Source organism: Phalacrocorax carbo, chromosome 1 (assembly GCF_963921805.1).
Source record: "Phalacrocorax carbo chromosome 1, bPhaCar2.1, whole genome shotgun sequence".
Taxonomy (NCBI): Eukaryota; Metazoa; Chordata; class Aves; order Suliformes; family Phalacrocoracidae; genus Phalacrocorax; species Phalacrocorax carbo.
The window spans coordinates 11,326,620-11,351,925 of record NC_087513.1 but is presented as its reverse complement, the minus strand read 5'-3'; the positions used below and the strand labels follow the sequence as shown (position 1 = coordinate 11,351,925).

Here is a 25,306-nt window from a genome sequence, read left to right as displayed (position 1 = left end):
TGAAAAAATAAAGATAGAATTTTTTTTTTTCCTTTTGGTGGGACAAGTAATCTTTGTCCAGATTTTCATTATAATCTTTTCTCATATAAACCAGAAATTAAATCACAAAGCTTTTCCATGTTACTGAAGCCTTTTGTGTGTAATGCACAGAACCACTAAGTAATTTTACCTTTAAGTCAGCTAGAGAGTTTTCTAGCACAAAATTGCATGAAAACACAAATAATTTGGAATGCAAGAGTTATTTCGCATTTAAAGGTGTTCTTGCAGCTCAAGGGAAGACAACTTATTATTAGAAAAGTCATCACTAATATCTGCTTATTATAACCTTGCCCAAAGATTGTGTATTACGCCTAGAGGAAATCACGGCATCCCCGGGGTATGCTAGTCTCTGAACAATGACACTGTTGATGTCATTCACTGGCACCCTCCTCATGGCATCACTGGAGGATGTATGATCCTCCTGCATCATACTCTTTTCAGGATTCAGGTCTTAATTAACACTTTGAGTCATATTAGCCCCAACAGTAAAACCCTCTGCGCAGTCATTAGTAACAGATCCATTCAACTCCACTCCTGATTTCAGAGAAAATGTGACCCAGCAGATTTAAGAAGACTTAAATTTGAGATAAATAATTCAGCTTCAGTACATAAAGTTTACAAAATGCTGGTATAAAGATAGTCCTTGAAAGAAAGAAGAAAGAAAAATACATATGGAAGGTGAAAAAATTCTCTTAGCAGAAAGTAATAGTTCAGATGCAGGAGATGATAAGTCAGTGTCTCCTGCGTATAAAAATAACCTAGAAGAAGGTTTAAAAGCAGAATTCATCGAAAGCACTGATATAAATCCAGGATAACTACAAATAGAAAAGCCAGTATAAATATCTGAGCCATTAGGAGCATAAAAGAAACAACATTAAGAGATCCAAAATTAATAATCATGTAGAATATGAGTCAGCAAAGACATCTGACTAGGACTGAGATTAATAAAAGGGTATTTTTCCCCTTAAGTAATGCTTTTTAGACCTTTTCCTATTTTCTGTTTTGTTTTGTTTGTTTTTTTTAAGTCATACTAAGCCCCTGGGTATATGCATATACATAAGAAATACAATCTTTAAAGAAACAACAACAGAATTCCCCAGAGCAGCTAACCTTGACAATGGTTGAAAAAATGTCTGAATCAGAAAACAGAAGCTAAATCAAACAATGAAAATAATATTAAAAAGCTTAAGTCAGTTTTACTAATTTGAGAGGTTATACTCATCTACAAGAAGGGCTCAAGGGAGGATCCGGGTAACTATAGGCCCATCAGCCTTACTTCAATCCCTGGGAAAGTTATGGACCAAATCCTCCTGGGGGCCATCACAAGTCAAATGAAGCACGTGACTGGGAAAAGCCAACGTGGCTTCACTAAAGGCAGATCGTGCTTGACAAACCTGGTGGCCTTCTATGACAAAGTGACTTGCCTGGTTGACATGGGGTGGGCAGTGGACATTGTCTACCTGGACTTCTTCAAGGCCGTTGATACCGTCCCCCACAGCCTCCTCCTGGAGAAATAAATGAGTTATGGCCTAGACAAGTGGTCTGTGCAGTGGGTGGGGAACCGGCTGACAGGCCGCACCCAAAGGGCGGTGGTAAATAGCTCCTTTTCCAAGTGGCAACCTGTCACTAGTGGAGTCCCCCAGTGATCGATATTGGGCCCAATGTTACTCAATATCTGGATAAGTGATCTGGATAACGGCATCAAGTGTAGCCTGATGAAGTTTGCTGATGACACCAAGTTGAGCGGGGAAGTAGACACTCCAGAAGGGAGAGCTGCTCTGCAGGAAGACCTGGATAGGCTGGAAGAGTGGGCCAGCAAGAACCTTATGAAGTTGAGCAAGAGCAAGTGTAAGGTCATGCACCTGGGAAAAAGATAATCCGGGAATGCAGTGCAGACTGGGATCCACCTGGCTGGAGAGCAGCTCTGTGGAAAGGGACCTGGGGGTCCTGGTGGACAGGAAGCTCAACATGAGCGAACAGTGGCTGCTGCAGCCAAGAAGGCCAACAGGGTGCTGGGTTGCATCAAAAAGGGCATCACCAGCAGAAATAAAGAAGTCATTATCCCTCTCTACTCAGCACTTGTCAGGCCACTCCTGGAGTACTGTGTGCAGTTCTGGTCCGCTCTATACAAAAAGGATGTGGACAGGCTGGAAGGGGTCCAGAGAAGGGCCACCAAAATGATCAAAGGATTGGGAAGCTGCCATACGAGGATAGGCTGGGAGAACTGGGTTTGTTCAGCCTTGAGAAAAGAAGGCTCAGAGGGGATCTCATCACCATTTACCAGTACTTAAAGGGTAGCTACAAAGAAGATGGAGATGCCATTTTTACAAGGAATCCCATGTTGAGGACAAGGGGGAATGGACACAAATTGCTCTTGGGGAGATTCTGACTGGACACGAGAGGAAAATTTTTCACAGTGAGGACAGTCACCATTGGAATAATCTGCCCAGGGAAGTGGTTGACTTGGACACATTGGACACCTTCAAGAGTCGTCTGGACGGGGTGCTGGGCCATCTTGTCTAGACTGTGCTCTTCCTAGAAAGGTTGGACTAGGTGATCCCTGAGGTCCCTTCCAGCCTTTGATTCTGTGATTCTGTGATTTTTGCATGCATTGGCTTTGGCTGTGCCTGGCATTCAATACAAAAGGAAAAGTAATTTTTCTCAGGAACCACCTACGACCAACCCCTAGAAAGCTCTTCAGAAGAAAGTGGTTTTGATAAATATTTATTTTTAAAATGTATGTAGATTTTTTTTAAGTTAAAAAAGAAGGAAAAAACAAACTAAGATAGATATATATAGAGAAATTAAATACCCTTTGCTTTAAAAATCACAGTAGGTTACAAAACATATACATATATTTATAAATATATATATATATAAAATTAGGACCTATATCTATGTATATAGAGTTAGGACATAAAAAGTACACAAAGTTCACAGAAAGTTTTGGCTAGGCAAACATCTGAAACCCGACAACCTCTGTAAGACAGCTCAGTCCTTGAGCTGGAGTAGAGGAATGTTTCAATAGGTCATTTCAATCACTTTGCTGCTAAATGGATCTTACTTATGTGTTGCAATCATGTAATTAATGTTTGTAAATTCTGGTGATTCCCAGGCAATTAAAAAAAAAGGTAATTAAAAAAAATATTTAGAGATGTTCCAACACTGAAGAGAATCATCATTGATCATTATTTAGAGGATGGCAAATCAAATAGAGTTATGTGAATCGTGAGGAGAAACTAAGTTATTTCCACCTGTTTGGGGATGAATTTCACTCTGCATGAAGTGGCGAGATTGATAAAGATACCATGCAGAAGTGTTGCTGACACTATCCTGAAATGATGGCATGCAGCTAGTATTGCACATTCACTGCAGCACTGGCAGTAATGGCAACCCCCAAGCATTAAAGACATCATGAGTCACACCCTCCAAAATAATAAAATTGGTTTTAAAATCATAAGTCTTTAGCCACTAATACATCTGGATGACTTTTTATTTGCCTTCAGGATGCACTGGCTTGATTATTTAAAATTATCTAAGAAGATTGGAAGACTACAAGACGCCACCTTTTTAAAAAAAAATAGCAACTGGACTGAAGGAACATCTAATTTAATCTTCTTTTACACCAGGGAACTGAACTGTATTACCGTTTTCAAAAAGTGGCCATGGGTTTGCCTAAAATGAGGCAGGCACCCTTCTTCTTTCACATTAACAGAAAAACTGTTCCAGAATCTTTTCTAAAGTAAGCATGAGATATTTGCTTAATTTTCTTAAAGTTTTAAGATCGAACCACCACAGGCACACACAAACCCCTACATTAATCTGGAGTCTCAAGAAAATATAAGATTTGGCTGTGATAACGTAGAAACATCAGACACACATGGGTTGACGGGAGAATGGTGGAAAAACTGGTGTGTTCGCAAAGGTCTACAAACGGCTTAAAATATTTTGCAATAATAATACAAAGTCCACAGAATGCTACATAAACACATGCCCACTGAGTTAAAACAGAAAAGCAAAAAGAAAATCATATCTGTTTTACACTTATTTGACTGAAGCAGAGAAGCTTTGGGCCAAATAACACTGATGTACATTGCATGTTAGGGAAGCCATGGGAACTGGAAGAGTAAACTCCTGCTAAGAGCAAAGGGAAGGAAAGCGGGTACTTTCTGTGGTACCTATGCATCGACAACGGACTAAGGAAAATCTCATCACCTACAAGAAGGCTAGTCCTCAGGGCAGCGTGCAGCAGCAGTTTCACCCTCAGACTGTCTCTCCAGCTGCACAACACTCTACTGATAAAAGGACTGCTTGGGAGGGAGTCCCCTCTCCCAACTTTACACACCTTGAGTATAGATATTTACATTGAGGCTCCTCTGATAGAGAAAGGGAGACGTAAGTACTTCTGGGCTGCAGTTCATCCCATTTTGAAGTCTTATTCAGAACACGTCAGGTCAATCCTGACTGAGAAGTGCCTGTTTTTATTCCACTGAACAAAAAAGGAGCTTAGGATGACCAGCTGAGTAGATGACTACAGTTAGGTGAATTAATCCCTCTTTCTTCTCTCCTTCACTTTAAATGACATGTCCAAACTCATCTGCAAGTCTATGTGGATATGTAATTGCTCAGGGAATCCCAGCCTGCTGTTCCATCCTTTAAACCTATTTCTAACAGCTCTACTCTGTAGAAAGCATGTTTATGAATTCTTACGTATCCCCCCCTGTGCATATTTGGCCAGTATCTTCTGAAAAGCACTCTAAACTCTTATAATAGTCAGAGTGGTGTGGGTAGGAATCATAAAAAGCAATTATCCAGGTTTGGTGTCTTATGGGATAGAAGAAAAAGGGACTGCTGGCAAAAGCACTTTAAAGAAATAGCTACTTCTCATTTAAAGCATAAAGAATCTTGAGGTTGCAGTGCAGCATGGCCTTCTCACTAATAGTTCAGGATTAACTTTGCTGATATGAAACACGATTGAAATACACATTAAATTAGCAAGTCAGAAATAGAATAGGTATGGAAATTAATGTGATTCACACATGGCTACGTTTGTTGATGGAGAGGAATTAGTTGCTACCATCAAGAAAGACTGAGTAACTAAAAAGACAAAGAGACCAAATATCAACAGACGTAGTTAGCAATAATACCAAAATTAACATCATGACTTCAAAAATACCATTATTTTTAAATCACATTTAAAAGAGCTCTACTTCTTGTTTCCCCAAGATCACTACTAACTGTAAAGTACAGCGATCTTCAAGTCATAAACATTCATGTGCGTCACTTAGAGGAATATTTTCCAATCTATTTATAACTTGATTTGTTACTTGGCCATGGTTCCTAATCTGTCTGTCGATATTATAAGCATCTGCCCTATGCCAATGAACTAATGAGTTCATTTTCTACCGTGAAGTCACGAGCCATTTTTCTACATGTCATGTCCTGTACTCATCAGTCTGACAGTGCCTGTAAGCGTACAGGCAGTAAAAATAACAATAAAACAATGTTTCAATAATAAATAAAGATTTTTTAAAATGCTGAATAGAAAACCTAACCTATTAATACTCACCACCAAGGCTTTAGACCTGTTGCTCAGAAGTTTTTCAATGTCTCTGGCTGCAATTTCCACTAGCTGACGAGGGTTGTTGGCTTCTACAGTATACAAATTCCTGTTTTGCAAATAAATCTGCAAGAGAAAAAAATGGAAATAAGTCAAAATGGCAACAGACGTTCAAAATAAGCAAAGTGACTTGACAGGACAAGCACCAGGATGTCCTATGTTCTTACGGGGGAGCTTCAGAGAGACTATTGTTAGGAAATGTGTCTTGTGAAAGAAATACTTCACCTTTTTGTCTGAGAGGTAGAAGGTGCCACTAAAAATCATTTAATAAATCTTCAAAACTGACTGTTTCTAGTGGCAAACTATTCAACTGGTAACTGCTCAAGGAATCTGATTCCCACAGAGTGCTGAGAGAAAAGTGAAAAGGAGATCCTTTAAAATTACTGAAGTTAAAATCATAGTTATTGCTGAATTTCATTCTTCCTTGAACGCTGAACAACAAACATACCATTTGAAGTAAATCATTTAAGTTATGTTAATGTAATCAGTTTGGTCCCTTATCTATTTATTCATATTATAGTGTTAGTATTCATGAGGAAAGAAGAGGAAGAAAACAAATAAGAAAAAAGGAAAAAGGGAAAAGAAAAATAAACAGGAAATGGGGAAAAAATGAAAGGGGGAAAAGATGGGGAGAAGAGGGGAAAGGAACTATAATCATGTTTCTCCTGTATCATGAATAAAGGTTATCGCTGGTGAGGAGCCATTAGCTGTTTCCAAAGCAAAACATGTATATAAGGAGATAATTTGATTTGTTAAACAAAGCCACTACAATGACATGCATCTAATCACAAGAAGTAAAGGTGAAAAAAAGAGCAAGAAATCCTTTTGCCTATCTCTGTTCTGCTAGAACTGGATAAAGAAAAAATACGGGGGGGGGGAGAAAAAAAAGGTGGATACCTTATGGTAGATGGGCAAATGGGAAAAACTAATTTATGCAACCAACAGATGGCCTCAGTTTACTCAAGTACTCTGCCTCCCCGCAACGCTGCCTGGTGGGGGCTGTGCTGTCTCCCGGGGAGTAATTCCAGGCACAGGCAGGAACGGGTCCAGCGCTAATGCACTGGCTGCCATCCAGCACAAGAACCGAGAAACTGCAGACCAGACTGAGTCTAACAGCCCCGCCAGGTTTCTAGGGCTAAAGCTATAGAGACCTTAAAGAAACTCACCAAAATATGTCTCTGATGCTTGTAGCTGATGGGCATTTCTCACAAATAAATTTCTGACAACACAGTTATAGCTGCAAACTTTTATCAAGCTTCTCTCTTAAGCTGTCATAGGTTTTCATCACTTTCCAATTTCACAACACTTACGCTGGGTTTTGGTTTTCTTCCTTCAGAAGTACAGTCTTTCCTTTCTACCAGTAACTAAGCAATTGGAATATGCTTTAATTCTTCACGTAATAGCAATTATTTTACAAAATCAGTGCATCATGAGCAGAAAACCACTACAAAAGAAGACAGTTTCTAACGAACTCAGACTATAGTTTGGATATTTTTGAGGTGCCTGATTTTCAGAATTGCCACATCGAAAGTTTATCTCAGGTATAACCCCAAATTTTTTTTGGAGGACAGATCTTAATAGTAGACATTGTCTATAGGCCAATTATTAATTAAAAAAAATTAGAAATAAAGACATTTTATCCTACAACAGATCACAACAGAATTTCTTACATTTCTTTGTGAAACACATAAAATCTGCAGTGTCAGCAGTCGGATGCAGAGTTAAATTGGTTGTAGTGACAAGAAGAGCCTTACAGTCCCGCAGGCAAAGCAAGAGTAGAAATCATTTTTATAGATCCAGATGGTTTGAATCGAGAATGGAAATTTCAGAGGAGTATCTAAATTAGAATGACCATCAAATCCAGCAAAACTTTCAGGTTTTCCCATCATCAGCAAATATTCACCCTGATCACATAAGGAACACACACCAGAATATGGGTGTTACCAGGTGTTCCTGTCTTATTCTTTGAAGAGAAATGCGGTGCCAAATTCTTTAAACTTAATTTGTGATTGTGTGAAGTACCCCTGCATTAAAAGTTACTATATTTATAGAAGAAAGGTCACAAGATTTTGCAAAGAGGCTAGAAAAATGTAAAATAACTTCCAAGGAAGTTTTAAAATAATAATTTAAATAATCATTTTAAAGCATTCGTATATTTTACTTGTGAAAAAGTTTGGTTTGCTTTGTTCAATTTTTTCCTGGTTTCTCTTTTTTTCAGATTTGTTCATGCAGTTGCTTTTAATTTGCTACTTGACAGTGAAAGGTATAAGAAAATTTAAATTTAATCCCTTTTCAGTTGGGAGGTTCAATTAGGCAAAAAATCTTGAAATTTGGAGAAGGCAGTAGTTAATTGAAAAAATGTCATTTCATTGTAATTATATCTTTCATTTGGTATTATAATCAAGTATTAAGAAGGCCACAAGCAAAGAAAATACACAATAGGGGCGCAGGTGAGTATGTGCTCAAGTAACGCAGGTTTGGAGCAGATGGGTGATAGGGATGACTTGGAGTCTGCGCTGACCGGCTATATAAGGGCGAGCACTGTAGTGCTGATTCTTTGACATCTTTAAGCACATAGTGAAATATGGTTTCTAACAGGTTGTGGTCTAACAGGCTCAGCAGAAGTTAAGGTAATGGCACACTGCATCCATGCAACCATGACCTTGTACCCCACCAACCAGAAACACTGCAAAAATAATTCACTGGACTTAATCTTTCATTATAAAGCAAATTTAAAGTAGGCCATACTGGTAAGCATCTGAGAATCTGGACAGAAAATCTACACTTTCGTCCCTGTGTCTAACCCATTCTTACAGAAAATATATGATCCTATAAACCCCAGTTTGAAAGCACTCAAATCTTCACATCCCATTCCTGTAGGGAGTTTGTTCCCATACCTCCAAACCTGAATGGTTTGAAAGCTGCAGACCAACAGAGAGTGGTCTAGTGGGTACATTTGTAGAGAAAAAAAAAAATATTTCATTTTTTCCTCCAGCACCAGCTATCAGAAGAATTCAAAAGCCTGAATCATTTAACAAGGAGTTCACCACCACAAGAGACAGGAGTTCTATTCATACTTCAACTTAAAACATTTAAAACAGGAATTGTGGGTCCTAGCACCGAGGAACGCTGACTCCAAGGCTGGCTTCACAAGCTGTTAGCTGTCAGCGATTAAAAAAAAAAAAATTCAAACCAAACCCCCAAAAAAGCTTCTGAGTTTTGCACAATATCCTGCACAGAGTGGAATCAGTGACTCTTTCTCCTTCTCTTCACTTTACCGCACAACAGGGCTCAGACCACCTGCCTCCCCCGATTCTACTGCTGGTGGAAGATTTATCTCACAAGCTCCCAAACAAAAAGAATCAGAAATAACTTGGAACTTCACATACTTCTTTATTTTCCTGAAGCGTGAGAACTGTCTCAACTACCAAGGTACAGCGTAAGATATATTCACTAATTATTTAAGAGGTGTGTACATAATTTATTTGTTGCCTGCTCCCCCTTTCTTTAATTCAGCTATAGCACTGCAGCAGCTCAGTGCAAGAACACATGGGGAAATGATACACACTTCAGGATTTGGCAGCCTGTGACAAACTTTTGCTTCTCCAAGCCTCCCACCTAGCAGTCAAACCCAATTAGCAAAAGCTCATCTCAAATAACCACAAAGAGTCTTATCAGCAAAGGTGTGCTCATTTGTCTTTCAAAATGCAATTTGGCAGACCCCGTGGCTTGTTAAGAAGAGGTAATTCAAATGCATTTTATGAAATCACGCTGACCGAGTGAATGCAAGTTTCTGTTGGCTTTTAGTTCTAAAATAATTTTTAGTACTTTAATCACAAATGTTTTGCTAAAAGCTCTCCAAATTGTCAGTAAAACCCTACCGTTTCTCACAGAATAAAGCCTCATTGCATGACTAAGTAAAACCCGTAAGGTCATAGCACAAAAAATACTTTAATTTTTCTCTGAAATAGCCATGCATTTTCTATTCAGGCAAGAAGGTATTAAAATTGCTTTCTAAATGCTGACTATTTATTCTGGCATAATGAACCACAAGGTTTTAGGGGAAAGAATATGATGAGGAGAGTCACATTAGTATGAAACAACACAGAGGACAATAGTTAAATGGGGTAAAGATTAGAAAAACTACCAGCTCCTCAGCAGAACATGTTCCTCTGCATTCAGCCTTCAAGGACAAGCTTATAAATCTCTCACAAAGAGACATTCTCCTTGCTTTCTATAAGACTTGTGAGGGAAAGTCAAACATCTTGCTACAAACTGCGAGAGAAGGAAAGATGCGCCCTCATTGCATGACTCTTGCTACATTGTGGCAGGCATTGGGGCCCGCTGCAGCATTGAAATTTTATTTAAACGGCCTTCACGCTTTATTATACTCAGAAAAAGTTCCTGAGAGTAATAAATTATCTGTGCTTTGGATCTGTGGTCTTGGCATTGTTTACACAGACTACTCAAATATCAAGGAATAATAATTCATGTTTAATTATTCTAAACTACAATAGAATTTCCTTTGTTTGTTTGTTTGTCTGTTGGTTTTGAAACTGCCAGTCTCCCAGTGTAAGAAACAATGGAGCCTTTTCTTCAGGCAGTGGTAACCTGGCTGAGGGCCCAAACACAGGACATGAACACGGCAATCTCGGTTCCGTCACCGAATACTTTCACAGACATCGAATTCATAGGAGACAAGACCTTCAGAAATTCAAACCCAGAACTGCAAAAGTTAACCAAAAACACTCTATCTTCTCCTACTTTGCAAGATGCTAATTTATACATCTACATCACCTTGGCTTTCAACCTGTGCTCATTCATTCCTCTCCATCCTCTCGCTCCCCCATAAAAACAAAATCATACAGACTGACCCGAAGAAAATGTAGTATTTTATCCTGGGGAGAAAGGAATAATCTAGCTTGAACACAAAGAAGTACATTTCTTGCTGAAATTTTTGGTAACGTTAAAATTTTCAAAACTAATATTTTGACAAAACTATATTGTTTTATCAGAAAAAAAAATCAAGATGTTTTACAGAGTCAGAAATAGTTTCCATTCTAATAACTCTGTTATAACACCCACATATTCACTACTTTTATTTTTTGGCTTTATGAGTGCCATGAAGTTACATGTCATGATCTCATTTATGTGAGAAAGCAGAGAAGGGAGACCATTTGACAGACACCCAAACATATCAAGAGATCTTGGGAGCAGGAAAAGTCAGAAAACAGAAGTAACCACTCTGATCCACTCGAGTGATTATTATTGCTAACTTTTTATTACTGAAGATACTTTCCTTTAGCTCAATTTTTAGTAGTCACAAACAACTATATAACCTGCCCAGAGGGAACAGATTATATCTTCTTACTACTGTATCCTATTTCCAAAGTTATACTAATACTTTCTATTTCTAATACGTGCCAGAGAATTTTTTTTCTCGCAAGACATTTCTTTTCTTTGAATCACAAGCAATCCATTGTGGAACATATTGAAAAATGCTCCTTTACAAGGAGCATTCTGTATGTTCAAAGAAATCAGTCTGAGCATTTTAAATATGCCTTACTCTCTGCCATATATAATGTATAAATAAGATTACAGCTGCTCCCTAGCAACTCACAGATGCCTTCATTCTTGAGATTCATGGCAACAACACAAAGGAAAAAACACCCCAATAGTTTCCTGTATCTGTTGCTTTTCAGAATCACTTGCTTGATCACCAACTGCTTTAAAGACCTGGGGTAACAAGTGACAGGGCAACTGACATTTTGAAAACCATAACATCTCATACTAGTGATGTGCACATTCAGAAAAAAGTTATCAGAGAGAGTTCATTCTTAAGTAATACGTTCAGGCTAAATTCTGGAAGATGCTGGGAACACTTATGCCACAGGTAACATCAGGGAGAGTATAAGTAGTGCCAGAGCGTTGTGGTATAGCCCCAGCTGGCAACACGGCCCCACACAGCCGCTCACTCTCTCCCCTCAACGGTGGGATGGGGGACCGAATAGAAGAGTAAAAGTAAGAAAACCCATGGGTTGGGTTAAAGACAGTTTAACAGGTAAAGCAAAAGCCACAAAAGTGCACAAACAAAGCAGAACAAGGAATACATTCCCTCCTTCACATGGACAGGTGGGTGTTCAGCCATCTCCAGGAGAGCAGGGCTCCATCATGCATAATGGTTGCTTGAGAAGACAAACACCATCACTACGAACGTCCCCCCCTTCCTTCTTCTTCCCCCAGCTTTACATGCTGAGCATGAGGCCATACGGTGTGGGGTATCCCTTGGGTCAGTTGGGGTCAGCTGTCCCAGCTGTGCCCCCTCCCAGCCCCTGGTGCACCCCCAGCCGCTCGCTGGTGGGGTGGGGTGAGGAGCAGAAAAGGCCTTGGCTCTGTGTAAGCCCTGCTCAGCAGGAACGAAAACATCCTTGTGTTATCAACACTGTTTCCAGCACAAATCCAGAACATGGTCCCATACTAGCTACTACAAAGAAAGCTAACTCTACCCCAGCCAAAACCAGCACATGGAATCAATTGGGTCACTCGGGTGCCTACTCAAAGGAAAGCAGGTAATCAGGGATACTTTGTAGGATCATCAGGCATTTTTGACTGTTGATGATTAACAAAGTAGTCTACAGGACTTTAAAATTAAGAAGTCATTTTTGTAATTGTCATTTCGCATTCAAACCTTTATAAAGCATGAGTTCAGCTTTGTACCTCTGCTATTGTACAAACATCTAAAACAGATCTCAAAATCCTCCTTTGTTAAGAACAATGTATTCTAAGGCATTCAGTTTTGTTTCATAGGGATAGCAATATAATATTAAGTAACAAGACTCATTGTTACTCACTAAATAACAATCATTTATTGGTTTCACAGCAGTTTTAGCTCAGGCTTTTAGATGACACTAGATGCGAACCTATAAATCCCAACTCATGACGTACAACAAGTGACTCTTTCTTGTAACAGAAGAACAATAGGAAGAAAATGTTTCATATTGCATCTGCATTTCTGCCATATTTTGAGGTGGGCACTTACGTAATTTTTCAAATTCACTTATCCATAGAAAATTTTGTCCTGCCTCAGCTGCTCTGAATGCAATTTAACACCTACTGACTCTCTCCCCAAAGGTAATTTTAAGTCACAGGGAACTACCAGAGTCTTTTTGGTGTTTTAATAACCACAGGACTTGGAAATTGATCAACTATACTATTCAGGTTTCTGTTGGTTTTGGTATGTGGGTTTTTTAAGGAAAATCTTTAATTGGCTCTGAGCTGCTACAAAAACTATCTGAACATAAGCACCAATAGGACAGATTTTAATAGTGTTAAAGCCAATGGGAAGTTATAAATGAATGAAGAACTGTGCTTTGCTCAAAGATTATCCAGATCATCGAAGAGTAATTAAAACTATGGTAATATTAGGCCACCCCTTCCACTGAGCCTGAGCAAGCTTTGTTAATGCAGCCACCTATTCTTAGCAACTTACAGCTGATTTCGCTTGCTGGAAGAAGGAACTCTTCAAAATGCCAGTTTATTGCTAAGGGAGCAGAGGGAGAGTAGCATCTGCAAATAATAAATGAGGCTCCCCGTGTTTTGACAATCTCTTAATTTCCATTTGGATTACAAAGAGAACTTGCAGATGTGTCTTCAAATTTCCCAGCCTGCATTTTGAAAAGTTATTTCATTTTCCTGGTGTCTTGACATTGGTTAGCAGCGTGTAAGCTCAACGGAATTTAGTTTGGAGGATTCTAGTTTCAATGCCTGCAGCTCTGCTATTTGGTTGCAGATAGAACATAGCAGTGGCAGTGGTATACCCCAAGTCAGACATACCTTTATAAATACTGTATTATAAAAAAACCCTGTTACTTTATTTTGGGAATCTCTAACCAGTCTAACCCATCCCATACATTATTTTAATTTTGGTAAATGGACTCTGACTTCTCAATGAATACCAGAACGCCCATGTTTCACTGTACGAACCCCTTCATAATTCCATTCTAAAAGTAATCCTGACCTCACTTCCCTTCGCTACACCTGACTCAGACAGCACACTGGTGTCTTCGTCTTAAGGATGAAGCAAAACATAAATGTAAATAGTGTACAATAGCCAATTTATGCTTAGAAAGAATTCAAGCTTTTCAGAGCACCAGCCTTACACACAGCCCACTCGACCAATCTCACTTACTGATAAACTACCTATTTTACTACACACTACTGAAGGCATTTAAAAAAATTAAAGAATTACTTCCTTGCTTTCAGATATTTTTCCTTCTGCTCCTTAGAAAAACAATGTAGCGAAGTTCACTTTCATGGAAAACTGCAGTTATAGACCTACAAGCACCACTCATAAAAATGCCCTGAACTCAGGGAAGTTTCAGCATATATAAAACCAGCAACCCAATGAGGCTACAAGAGTGCTTCAACAACTTCAAAACACTTGTGGGCTGTTTTTTAAATTTTCATTTCCAAACGAGTCTTCAAAATATAAATTAATTTGGTTTATGTGTTTTAAAATTCCTCTCTATTTCATTTGATGTTAAGAAAAGTGGCTTAGTCTCTTGTTCCATTGAGGACAACAAAAAAAGACAAAAGGAGAAAAGAAGGGATACAATATTTTTCTGTTTTGAGATCAGCCATAGTGAACTTCTGCTTTTGAAGCAGCAGTTTCAGACAGTAGGGAAGACTCATAAAGATACAAACTTTATATTAAGCTTTTAAAGCCTGTCATTTCACAGACAACTATACAGGTAATGAAGAGAACAAGGCAGGTTATATATGACAGCTTATATAGGTAATAAGTTAGTGGCTTGCCTCTATCTGCAAAGCCTCTAGAACATAACACTATCTTAGCTAAAATCTGTTATGAGTCCAACACAAAATTTCCCCTAGGTTAAGGTTCCTTCTGGCAGAAAGAAGCTCTCCTGCTCCAGGGCAGTTCAAATCAGAGACCAGTCTCTCTTAGAAGTCACTCATCTCAGTTAAACTCTAGAGACTGATCCAAGACCTGAAAAGCTAAAAGCATGGACTGGGAATCTGCTGCCAATGTGAGTGCTTCAGCAGACTCGCACCATCTGTGCATTAGGCACATAGACCTCACACTGAGCAATGGATGAAATGTGCTCATGCAGAACCTTGGCTGAGCGTTCAACAAGAAAGAGCTAATTATTATAAAACAGCATTCAAGAGATAAAATAAATAAATAAAAAATCTAACGGCTGCTGGTGGACTCATTCTGTGAATGGAACTCATCGCCACATATCAAATATCCATATGTAGCTCTCTTTCATGTTGGAGGAAGAAACGGTATTTCTCTCTCAGTATGAATATCATTTAAAGGCCAAGTCAGTCTATATGGGTTCATTCTACAGCTCCTGGGACCATAATAACAGCATGCCTTATGAACATCATGCATGGATTGTTTTTGCAGCGATGTATCAAAAAGGAAACAGATTCAGAGACTAGATTTCCTTGGAACTGTCTCTCTATCTGCTGTTTCGTTCAATTATACCATTGCATGAAAAGGTTACACAGTACAAGATGGCATTTTTTTGCCGTAGCAGTCATAGTGAAGCTCCAGTGTGCTTGTCACGTCAAAGCTCTTAACACAGACCCACATTTTTAATACAGTGTTTATGTAAAAGAGAATTCTCTTCAATCAGTTCGGAACAGACAAGCTCGTGCATTGCTACAAGGCATGTTCTCTGCTCTGGGGTCTTTCTTTCTGGGAACTGCAGGGATCCCTCCCTCCTCTCTCTGGTCCCTAGAGGTATTTGAGGAGCTGGAAGTCAGAAGCATACTTGTTGTAGTTTATTAGATTAAAAGAGCTGTCAATTAGCTTAGTCATGGGACTTTGCTGTGAAAAGTCTTTGTAAAAATTGAAGTTGAGCATGCTTCCATCAAAATGGGACTACGTATTTACTTAATTCTGTACTTCAGTACCTCTTCACCTATTTTTTCTGCATGCTGAGGTAACTATTCATAGGTATAGAATGTAACTTTGAACTTTGTGTGCAGTTTTTTGTCTTTACTAAGACAAAATGCCTACTGATGAATAAAGCTAGTGAGATCAGATACATCCCAAATATTTATTTTTCTACATGGATTTTAAAATTCTATTAAACTGCTCTCTATTCCTTCTTATTTTTTTTCTAAAAGTCTATTTGCTCTGTAGAAACCACATATCCTTCACACCAGAGCAGCTTCATAATGCCTGACAGCACAGTAAGTTCACAAGTAAGACAAAGCTACATGAACGTTTTTAGGTTGAAAGGACAATTACATGACTTGGGGTTTTTTATCTAAAAAAACAATATTTATAACATCAAAGGGCATATGCTAAGCTGTGTCTTTGCTGAGAGACATTTAAAGAAGCACATTGGACATCTTATATCTCCTTAACAAAGATTTTCCTGTGTATCCTGTCTTCCTGCTTTCAAGTCTCAAGTTGTTGTATTATACAACACCTTGTAACCATTCCCTTTGCTCTTCTAGGGAAAAAAAGTTGTTATATCGTGGAAAGGACCCAACAATGCCTTTTTCAGCTGGGCAACTACAGCAGCAGTAAGTAGTAATCAAGCTATAACCTCTGTTTCATTTGTAAAAATGTTTGTTTGGTTTTTTCAAAGTACTTTTTACCTGCTTGAATTGTAAATTAAATGTTGTTAGGCATCATTCTTAGCAAATGTAAATCAGTGTAATACACTGAAGCCAGTGGAGCTGTGCCAGTTTTCAACCAGCTGAGTATTTTGGCATCTTGAATCCTGACTTCCTGCCTTGGTGAAGCAATCTTTGCATTACTCTAATGAGGATATTACATCCATATTAAATCCAAGCTGGAGTTCTCCCAGATTTTGCCTAAACTCCTAATAATGTCCAAAAAAGCAGGATTTAACAACCTACTTTAGAACTATTTTTGGAAGACGATTTTGAGACCATTCCCAGATAGTATAAATAAGACTTGAAGGACACGAGGAGGAACTACACTTTAAACACAGTTGATCTTACTGATAACAGAACTCACATTTTGACATTACTACTATTCGTGTTGATTCATACCACCAAAGTAGTAAATTAATTTACCACAACTAATTCAGAGGAATAATGACCTGGAGTTAAAGTTCTAAATGGAAAAATTAAAATCTGAGCTCAGTTCTCGGTTGGATCAGGATTCTCTCTCTATAACAAATACCAGTTGTTGGGTAAAAGTGCATCTATAAATTAAAGATCATGTTTCCTTTGTGCACCGTAACAAACCTCAGGTCTCGCCTGCCTCTCTATCTCCTACACATATCCATTTTGTCTTCCTTCTACTCCAGTTATACTGGTTTGCTTGGTTAAGACTATGGATAAGCTTAGCCTCAATGCAGAAGTCCTATTTTAATGGCATCCAAGCTTTCTTTTGCAATTTTGCTTCCAACAGGCATTATATTCCTGTCATCGTTGCCAATAAGAGAAAAGGTGTGTGAAATGCCCATTGGCATAAACATATTCATATTTTCAAAAGATAGTCACTATTGAAGTGATTCACTAAATCAGTTCCCAAATATTTTATCTTTTTTAACACTAGGTGGAATATTCATGAGTATATTATCGTGCATCCTCGCTATACAGATATTTCTAAAAATTGTGATTAATGAAAGTTGCAAAGGTTTACAATGGCTCTATTAGACGTGAAAAGCAAGAGAAAGAGTGGTTAGTCACTAGGACAAGATTGCGATTCCAAGTCACTGTAAGAAATTTGTCAATGAACAAAGAAGAAGGAATTTTCATCTGAGGAGACTCCTCTCCTTAAACATGATTCCATTAAACTGAGTACATCTTGAATGTAAACACCTTAAATACAAAAAATGCTCTCCCTGGATATGACCACATGGCAGAATAAAACAGACTTTTATGTAGGTACTGATCTCAACAGGCCTGCTGTTTACCTAACAAGTTCCTCACTTGAGTTTAATGGTATTTTACATTTGATTTTTTTCTTACTCCTTTGGAAATACATATTACACATTAAGTTTTACATTCTCTCTGGTCAAAAGCTCTCCCAGTCTAAAATCAAATTAACTGAGAGTATATGCAGTGCTCCTATGCCTCTCCATGATCAGAAGAAAATATTTCACAGTTCTCCAGAGGAGATCGTTGTATAACATTATTTCCTGCAACACGAAGACCCACAGACATCCAATGCACATACAAACACATGTAACACTGATGAATCCTGAAATATCTTCAACAAGTTATGGAAACACCACAAACTTGCATGATACAGCAGCTAATTGAAAAAGCCCTGTTTTTTTAAGAATTAATTCACTCCAGTTGAGAATGTAGTAATTGTGCTACTTTGAGAGCTATTTTGATCTCTTTAGACATCATCTTAGGCTCAGGTGTATGAAGCAAAAACAGATTGTAACTTTAGCTGAATCAGTGGGACTTCTTTCCCTAAGTCCAGGGCGAAGTTGACCAGGTTGTGAAATGGTTATAATCTCTTACACATTCTTATCACTCAGCCAAACTGATTTTCCTAGAACAAGGAAAGACATTTCTCCTACCTACAAAAATCTGCCTGACCAAAGTACAGCTTTCCAGCATTACACGCTCTGGTACTACGGCTGTTCACAGAAAGTCACATCTACTATTTTAGAATAGGAGCACTCTGCCCCTTCTTTTTCTATTCAGCATTCTGCTTTTGGAAGGAGGAGGGGCAGAAAAAAAATAATAAAAAAAATTATTTCTTTCTAGAAGTCTTCCAAAAACATGAAGACTACAGACTTGGTCCAAACAATTCTGGAGTTAGAAGAAGTAATGTCAGAAACAAACCTGAAAATTTAGTCTGACTTAAGTATTTTTAAAGCTTGAGCAACTGAAGGCACGTTCTGTGAATAATAGTGACAGGCATTCAGACATACTGGTTTTAATGTCTTGTAGTGTCCATTTTTCCAAGATTGTGGTTCATTTCAGAAGAGAGCCAACTAAACATTAATAGGCAGCAAGCAGAAAAAAAAAAGGATGTCATTCAAAAGCGGGAAAGTGACAATAGCCTGTAAATAACAGGAAAGAGGGAGAGACTGCATGGCTCACCCCTCGCAGGGCTTTGCATTATCCCTTGCAGGCAAGAGAGCTAATTGAAACCTTGTGGCTAGAGAAAGACATCACGCAATTTAGGTCAAACAAATGGCTTTGATACAGAGCGATATTTTACATGGAAACATCCCCCTTTCATGCTTTCGATCGTAGGATTGCAAACACATATTGACCACCTTGTGGATACCCTCTGAGATAACTTACTATTTGCTTGAAGTGTGCTATAAATTCTGGCTTTCAAAAATAAACTTACTTACAGCAATCAGAGACTAATGGGGTTTTTTCAGCGTGAATGTTACTGTTGTATACTTTAAGTATAGCTGGTAGCACTACATATTATTATATTTGCCCAGTAGTTCTCATTATAAGATGTTTTAGCTGCTTATAAGTTTGCTGAATATTAACTACATAAACTAATGTATTCCTCAGGGAAAAGAAGAGCAACGGTGTCCATCTCTTGGCTTTTCATTATCTATTTTACTATGTGATCTTTGCATGGAAATGCCAGGCAAAATGGTTGAGACATTAACTTATTGTTCTCCTCAAGTTAGAAATCCTGCACTGTAGATTAAAAACTCAACACACGTATTCAAAGATACACTTTCTACTCCTTGGTGTTTAATGAATTTTAGCCCGAAAAGCACCTGCAGGTCGCTGCAGAGATTTTATCAGCTAAATCCCTGAGAACCTACACACAGGTCTATTAAAACCCAGAAAGCATCACTCCTAGAGAATGTCACAGCTCCACTGCAGCTAAAGCTCAGAATTGCTGTGGTCTCTCAGGTGATCTCTATACCCTTGTGGTCTAAATAGTGGGAGAAAGAGGAAACGAAAATGGAACAAAGAACGAAGGGCAAGAGATTGGGATATGGAAGTAGGAGATAACATACTGGAAAATGGCAGGCAAAGAATAGGCAGAGAAGAGACTGGAAGGGGACAAGAAATTGAAAAACCATACAGGAGAAAACTACAGGTCTGGGACTGAGAACTAGTGATGGAGGGAAAGGTGAGAAGGGGGAAGAAAAATGCCTGTGGAAGAGAAGAGATGCAATAGGAGTATTGGGACGGGCTGCCCACACACACCTGGACAGAATGTTTTGGAAATGCTAAGAGTCCAGAGGGAGGTGCTGAACTGGAAAAAGCTGAGGAGATATACTAAAATACAGATAAGATGCCAATCATAGAATCATAGAATCATTAAGGTTGGAAAAGACCCTTAAGATTGAGTCCAACCGCTAACCTGTCACTGCCAAATGTAAGGGAGAAAGGCAGACTGGCCAGACACCAAAGGTGGAAACTGAGACAGATATCGACTATGTTGAGGAGAGATGAAAGACAGCCCACACAGCACAGCAGAAATTGAATGGGAAGTCCAGTGGTAGATCAAAGGTATGATGCTGAATGAGGAGACAGTGGGGAAAAAGAGACACAGCAAGCACAGAAGAGGAAAGATCACACCTAGATCAAATGAGCAAAAGGACTCTCCCTCCTCTTAGCAGAAACTCGTCACCAAAACCTGTAGAGAGACATGATTCGCAAGCGCCGTTGTTCTCTGTCACCAGATACTTGTGAAATCCACCTACAAACAGGCCCATCAGTGTTTCATGCTGGGTAAACATTATGGTTCTTCAGAAAGCTCAAGTGATAGACATTTCTGTGTTGTTGAGATCCTATGCTGGAAACCCAAGTGTGTATCAATCTGATGCTTTGAGTTAGGATTTCAAGATTTTGTTTTCAGTTTGTTTGGAGTTTTTCAGACTAAAAAGTGCATCTAAAGCATCTGCCTTAAGTTGTGTTGCAACATGAAACACTCAAATATAATGAAAGGCCAGAACTAAAACAATCTCTGCAATCTTCATTTATGTTCCTCATATACATGCAGTGACACAGTCCTTCCTTTTATAGGACAGTGAGGATCTCATCTAAACTGAAGCTTCCACAATGTAAACGTGAATATCTGAGCTAGTCATCTAGCCTCCTCTTACAGTCAGTAAAGAGAAGTCCTTCTGGGACAGGATTCACATGAGACATGCGGATGTCTGGGTGAAAAGTCATTAAGGTCAAAGGAATGCATTAATATAAAATGTTAAATCTGAGAAACTTCACACGTGATTTCTGTGCGTTTCTTGATGGCTTTGGAACACAGCTACTATTCATTTCATGGATCATTTTGGGAGGTTATGATTTCTGAAAACCAAATCTCATGGCTTTAAGTTCAGTTCCGCAGCACCAAGGGCTTTTGTTGGCTGACAGAATAACTTCTTTTCTTGCCATAACAGCAAAATTTCCATTCATTATAGAGTCCTACATCAACCCACAGATCCATTGATTCACAGAAGGAGCCATGAGATTTGTGCAGGGACAGGGAGAGAGAAATGATCATGTGGTTGCATACTGTATCATGATGTATACACACAAAGTTGTATAGGGAGAGTAATCCTGACATTTTCTGAATTGCAACTTCATTTTTTCTGCAATCTCCTTCTTTGAATGGAGTATAGCACAAAAAGCTTTTTTCTCAATGGCAGAAGAATTGTAAATTCTTCCCTAAAACACCTTTTGGGTTAAACTGGAACAGTTGAATAACAGTAGATTTTATTCTCATATACATTCCTTCTAACCAAAAACTGCCTCATTTCAGGAAATGTGTGTCAGAAAATAGTCTCCCTAGTTAATAAAGTGCAGAATTTTCCACTGCCATGAATGGTTGCTTCCTGGATACCATATTTGACAAACATAGAACATAAAAGCGCTTGCTTCAGGTGGAAAAGTTGCAACAACGGTAAGCCTTATGTCTGATACTGCACAGCTGATTAAATATTAGCAATGAGCAAGTGCTGCAACATTAAGGGAGTGAATTGATGGATGTCTGTGTTATTCATTTCTCTCTCAGTATGCACTGCAGAGTTTAATTACCCCAAATCTTTTTACTACATAGGGATGAAGCGATCGTAATGCCTAGGTGATGCACACCATTCACTTCACTTTTTAGTTACTGCAGTCTAAGGCACATCTCCTTACTCACCTCAGCAAGATGGTCCACTCCACTTGCAGTTCGTGCTAATGTTACGAGATCTTCTTGCATCTTATCTACCCATGATTTTATCCTAGAGAAATCAAAAAGAAAAGAGAGACACCAAATCAGATCACTGGCAAATGGAACTTGCATACAATTATATAGCACAAGAAAAGGGCAAAAAGTCTGAATGTATTGATAAAATTGCATACAGAATGTACAAGACTCACCTTTGCTAAAATATAATAAGCTTAGAATGGACCAAAATATTCAAGCTACACCCTGATGTGTTCTCTTTTGCTGACTCAAATCTAAGCCACTTGCTTTTTTCTTTTACTTTTCATCAGCTGCAGTTTGCCTGGTGCTCTCCAGGACAAACAGTGTCTTTACGATCAAGTATATCACTGTAGCTGCTTCTTGTTGACAGGTACTGAAGTCTGCTTCCAAATGCGAAAGTACCTAACTTTTTTTTTTTTTTTTTTTTTTTTTTTGTAATGGAGCCTCTGCCCAGCATCGATGACCTGATTCTTCTCATACAGGTTTCTGTGGTGGCCACCACACTAAGCCAGCTGTAAACCAAGCATGCCATCATATCTATTACTATGTGTAGCAAAGATCACTGCAACAGAGCTGGTACATTGGCAGCCAGGACAACCTGTCAGACCTGCAGCTCACTCCCAGCAGCGCCTTTCCTGAGGGCCTTGAGGTCTGTCTCTCAACAGGTAACACAAGCAGAGAAAAACAGCAACCGAGAGCAAGCTGACAAACCAGAATAAATCACCTGGCCTGTAGTCCCTCTCCAGACACTCCAAGGAAGCAGCAGCAGGACAGGCAGCAGCGGGCGTAGGTGGCACGAGCTGTTCTGGCAACACGCACCTGCTCCTGGATGCTGTTTTTCACCAGAGAACAGGCAGTGATTTGCTGCTGCGTGTGCTTGGCTGCCTGTGCCCAGTAAACCTGACTCTTTGGAAAAGCATTGGATCCAATACAGTATTTACGTTTGTGGGCCATGTTACATTTTTCAGCAGGAAAGGAGCCATGGTACAAGTTTATTCCAGTGAGGTCCATGCTTAGAAGGAGGTTGTGTTGCTTGCCTAGCCAGCAAGTTTGATCTCCAACTCACCTATTATATCATCCCTGTCCTTATCACAGCTTTCTGGTCTGAAACCTAGAACAGATGCAAATATTTATCCTAGCCATTTCTTAGCCTTAATCTGATACCCAAGGAATGACTATGTAGATTATTCATGAAAGTAGGAAAGACAGGAAAAAGAGAGACTCCATTTTTGCTGCAATATGTAAAATTTTAAACACTAAGCAAGAATATGGAGGACAGATTTCACTCCTTTCCATGATCATTAATACATTTTTTGTTAAACCACAATCAATATCTGCCCTGGTTTCAGCTGGGATAGTGTTAAATTTCTTCGTAGTAGCTAGTATGGGGCTGTGTTTTGGATTTGTGCTGGAAACAGTGGTGATAATGCAGAGATATTTTAGTTGTTGCTAAGTAGCGCTTACACTGGTCAAGGACTTTTTCAGCTCCCCGTGCTCTGCCGGGTGCACAAGAAACTGGGAAGGGACCCAGCTGGGACAGCTGACCCCAACTGACCCAAGGGATACCCCACACCATATGGCCTCATGCTCAGCATGTAAAGCTGGGGGAAGAAGAAGGAAGGGGGGGATGTTTAGAGTGATGGTCTTTGTCTTCCCAAGTAACCGTTACGCGTGATGGAGCCCTGCCCTCCTGGAGATGGCTGAACACCTGCCTGCCCATGGGAAGGAGTGAATGCATTCCTTGTTTTGCTTTGCTTCCACGCGCAGCTTTTGCTTTACCTATTAAACTGTCTTTATCCCAACCCATGAGTTTTCTCACTTTTACTCTTCTGATTCTCTCCCCCATCCCACCAGCGGGGAGTGAGCGAGCGGCTGCGTGGTGCTCGGTTGCCGACTGGGGCTAAACCACAACAATATCTTAAAAGTGCACAATCTCTATTATGGAGTTGCAGCTTGGCTACTTTTATTAAAGGATCCTTCCTCATCCAAACACAAAAGATTTAGGGCTGTGGCATCTAACATGAAGGACCTTCTGGAAGCCCAAAACAGCATGTGCACAGACAGGAGTGGGAACTCCCTAGACAGGAAGGTACTGAGTTTTACAAAAGGGCCGGTTGTAAGATAAATCCTTCTTCTCAATCCACAATGGGTTGCTCCCCAATCAATACACTGTCTCTCATGAATCCTTTTTGAATCCGCTTTCCCACAAGCAGAATACTCTGACACAGTAAACAAGAATTTTTTGAAGGTTTAGCCCAAAGTGCCTTTGATTCCTTCACAAAAAGTCTGTAGCAGAAATTGAACCAGCCAGTTGTAACCATGGTTTCTTTTTAACCATAGCTTCCAGCCATGATATTATTGATCCATCCTCCCTCCAGCCCCTGGCCTGGCTTGTTTGACACTCTCATCTATTGTGTCATATACTTTATTTTCTATTGTGTTTTATATTTATTTTTCCCTTCCAAATCTTTGGAAAAAGAACAGTGATTTCACTCTGACTGTATAGCACTTCCATTATTTCCTCACTGGATTCCAGGTGTGTCAGACATATAAAAATTACATCTTGAAACACCTTGAATTTAAAGAAAAAAAAAAGTCATTAAAAAGTTTTAGACTGAAATTATTTCATTACTTTCATCCATCACTGAGCAATTTTAATTGGTCTAGTTCCCAGGGGCTAGAAGCTTTCAGAAGATTGTCTACACTTTAAAATCTTCTCAGTGCACTTGATGAAGATTCACTTCTGGTCCAGATGGCAGAATGCTGAGTTATAATTCCAAAATTTTGGGAGGAAGACTATATTGATTGAATGACTATGTATGCCAGATCGATAATGCAGTAGCAGACCTCATCACACAGGTTGTGATTATCTAGATTTCCATGAAGAATTTTTTTAGCTGCCAGGTATTTTTTGTAATTTGGGTCAAGCTTTGAAAAACTCTTTAAAAGCCTCTTAAATCAATGCCTCTAAATAAAATAGTTCTGAAGTCTTGACAGGAGAAGTTCCACCATATAAAATAGTCACCGGATTCTCCATGAGGAAAAACATTGTGCAGAACATTGTTAAAGTTGTAAGAAAAACATGTAAAATGGAATGTAAAAATTGCTCACTGGAACAACCCTTTGGCACTTTAAAAGGACTGATAGGTACTAGAACAGTTGTTAAGAATTCAGTCACTTCGTAGCTGATTAGGAATAACCCGCTAATAAATTAGTAGAGTAAAACCCTTCACTAACAATAGATCCTTTTAATGGGACACTATAGGAGTGTGTATTGGAAGAAGGGCTTGACCAAGTGTCTTCAATGGAAATCTTACTGATATGTCATTTCCAGAGGTACCCCCTCCATGTTGTGACATGAAAAGAGGATTTATCTCAAAATGGGCCTACCTCTTAACTTATTACATCCCCGACTGCCTTCACAAATCCTGAGAAAGTCAGGGAGCGGTAGCAGAATAAGTAAAAAGACTGAAGACTCCATGAGTTTGTCCTCC

At 39.1% G+C, this 25,306-nt stretch overlaps 1 protein-coding gene across 5 annotated transcripts in view; it reads right to left on the bottom strand.

Annotated features, from left to right (window-relative positions):
• CACNA2D1 (calcium voltage-gated channel auxiliary subunit alpha2delta 1) overlaps positions 1 to 25,306 on the bottom strand; it is a 422,362-nt gene that overhangs the window by 343,713 nt on the left and 53,343 nt on the right. For all 5 annotated transcript variants that reach the window (XM_064443928.1, XM_064443935.1, XM_064443902.1 and 2 more), the window contains exons 2-3: positions 21,765 to 21,846; positions 5,609 to 5,725 (exon numbers count right to left, since the gene is read on the bottom strand). In XM_064443928.1, coding sequence (XP_064299998.1) covers positions 5,609 to 5,725; positions 21,765 to 21,846 — 199 coding nt within the window. The remainder of the gene's footprint in view (positions 1 to 5,608; positions 5,726 to 21,764; positions 21,847 to 25,306) is intronic.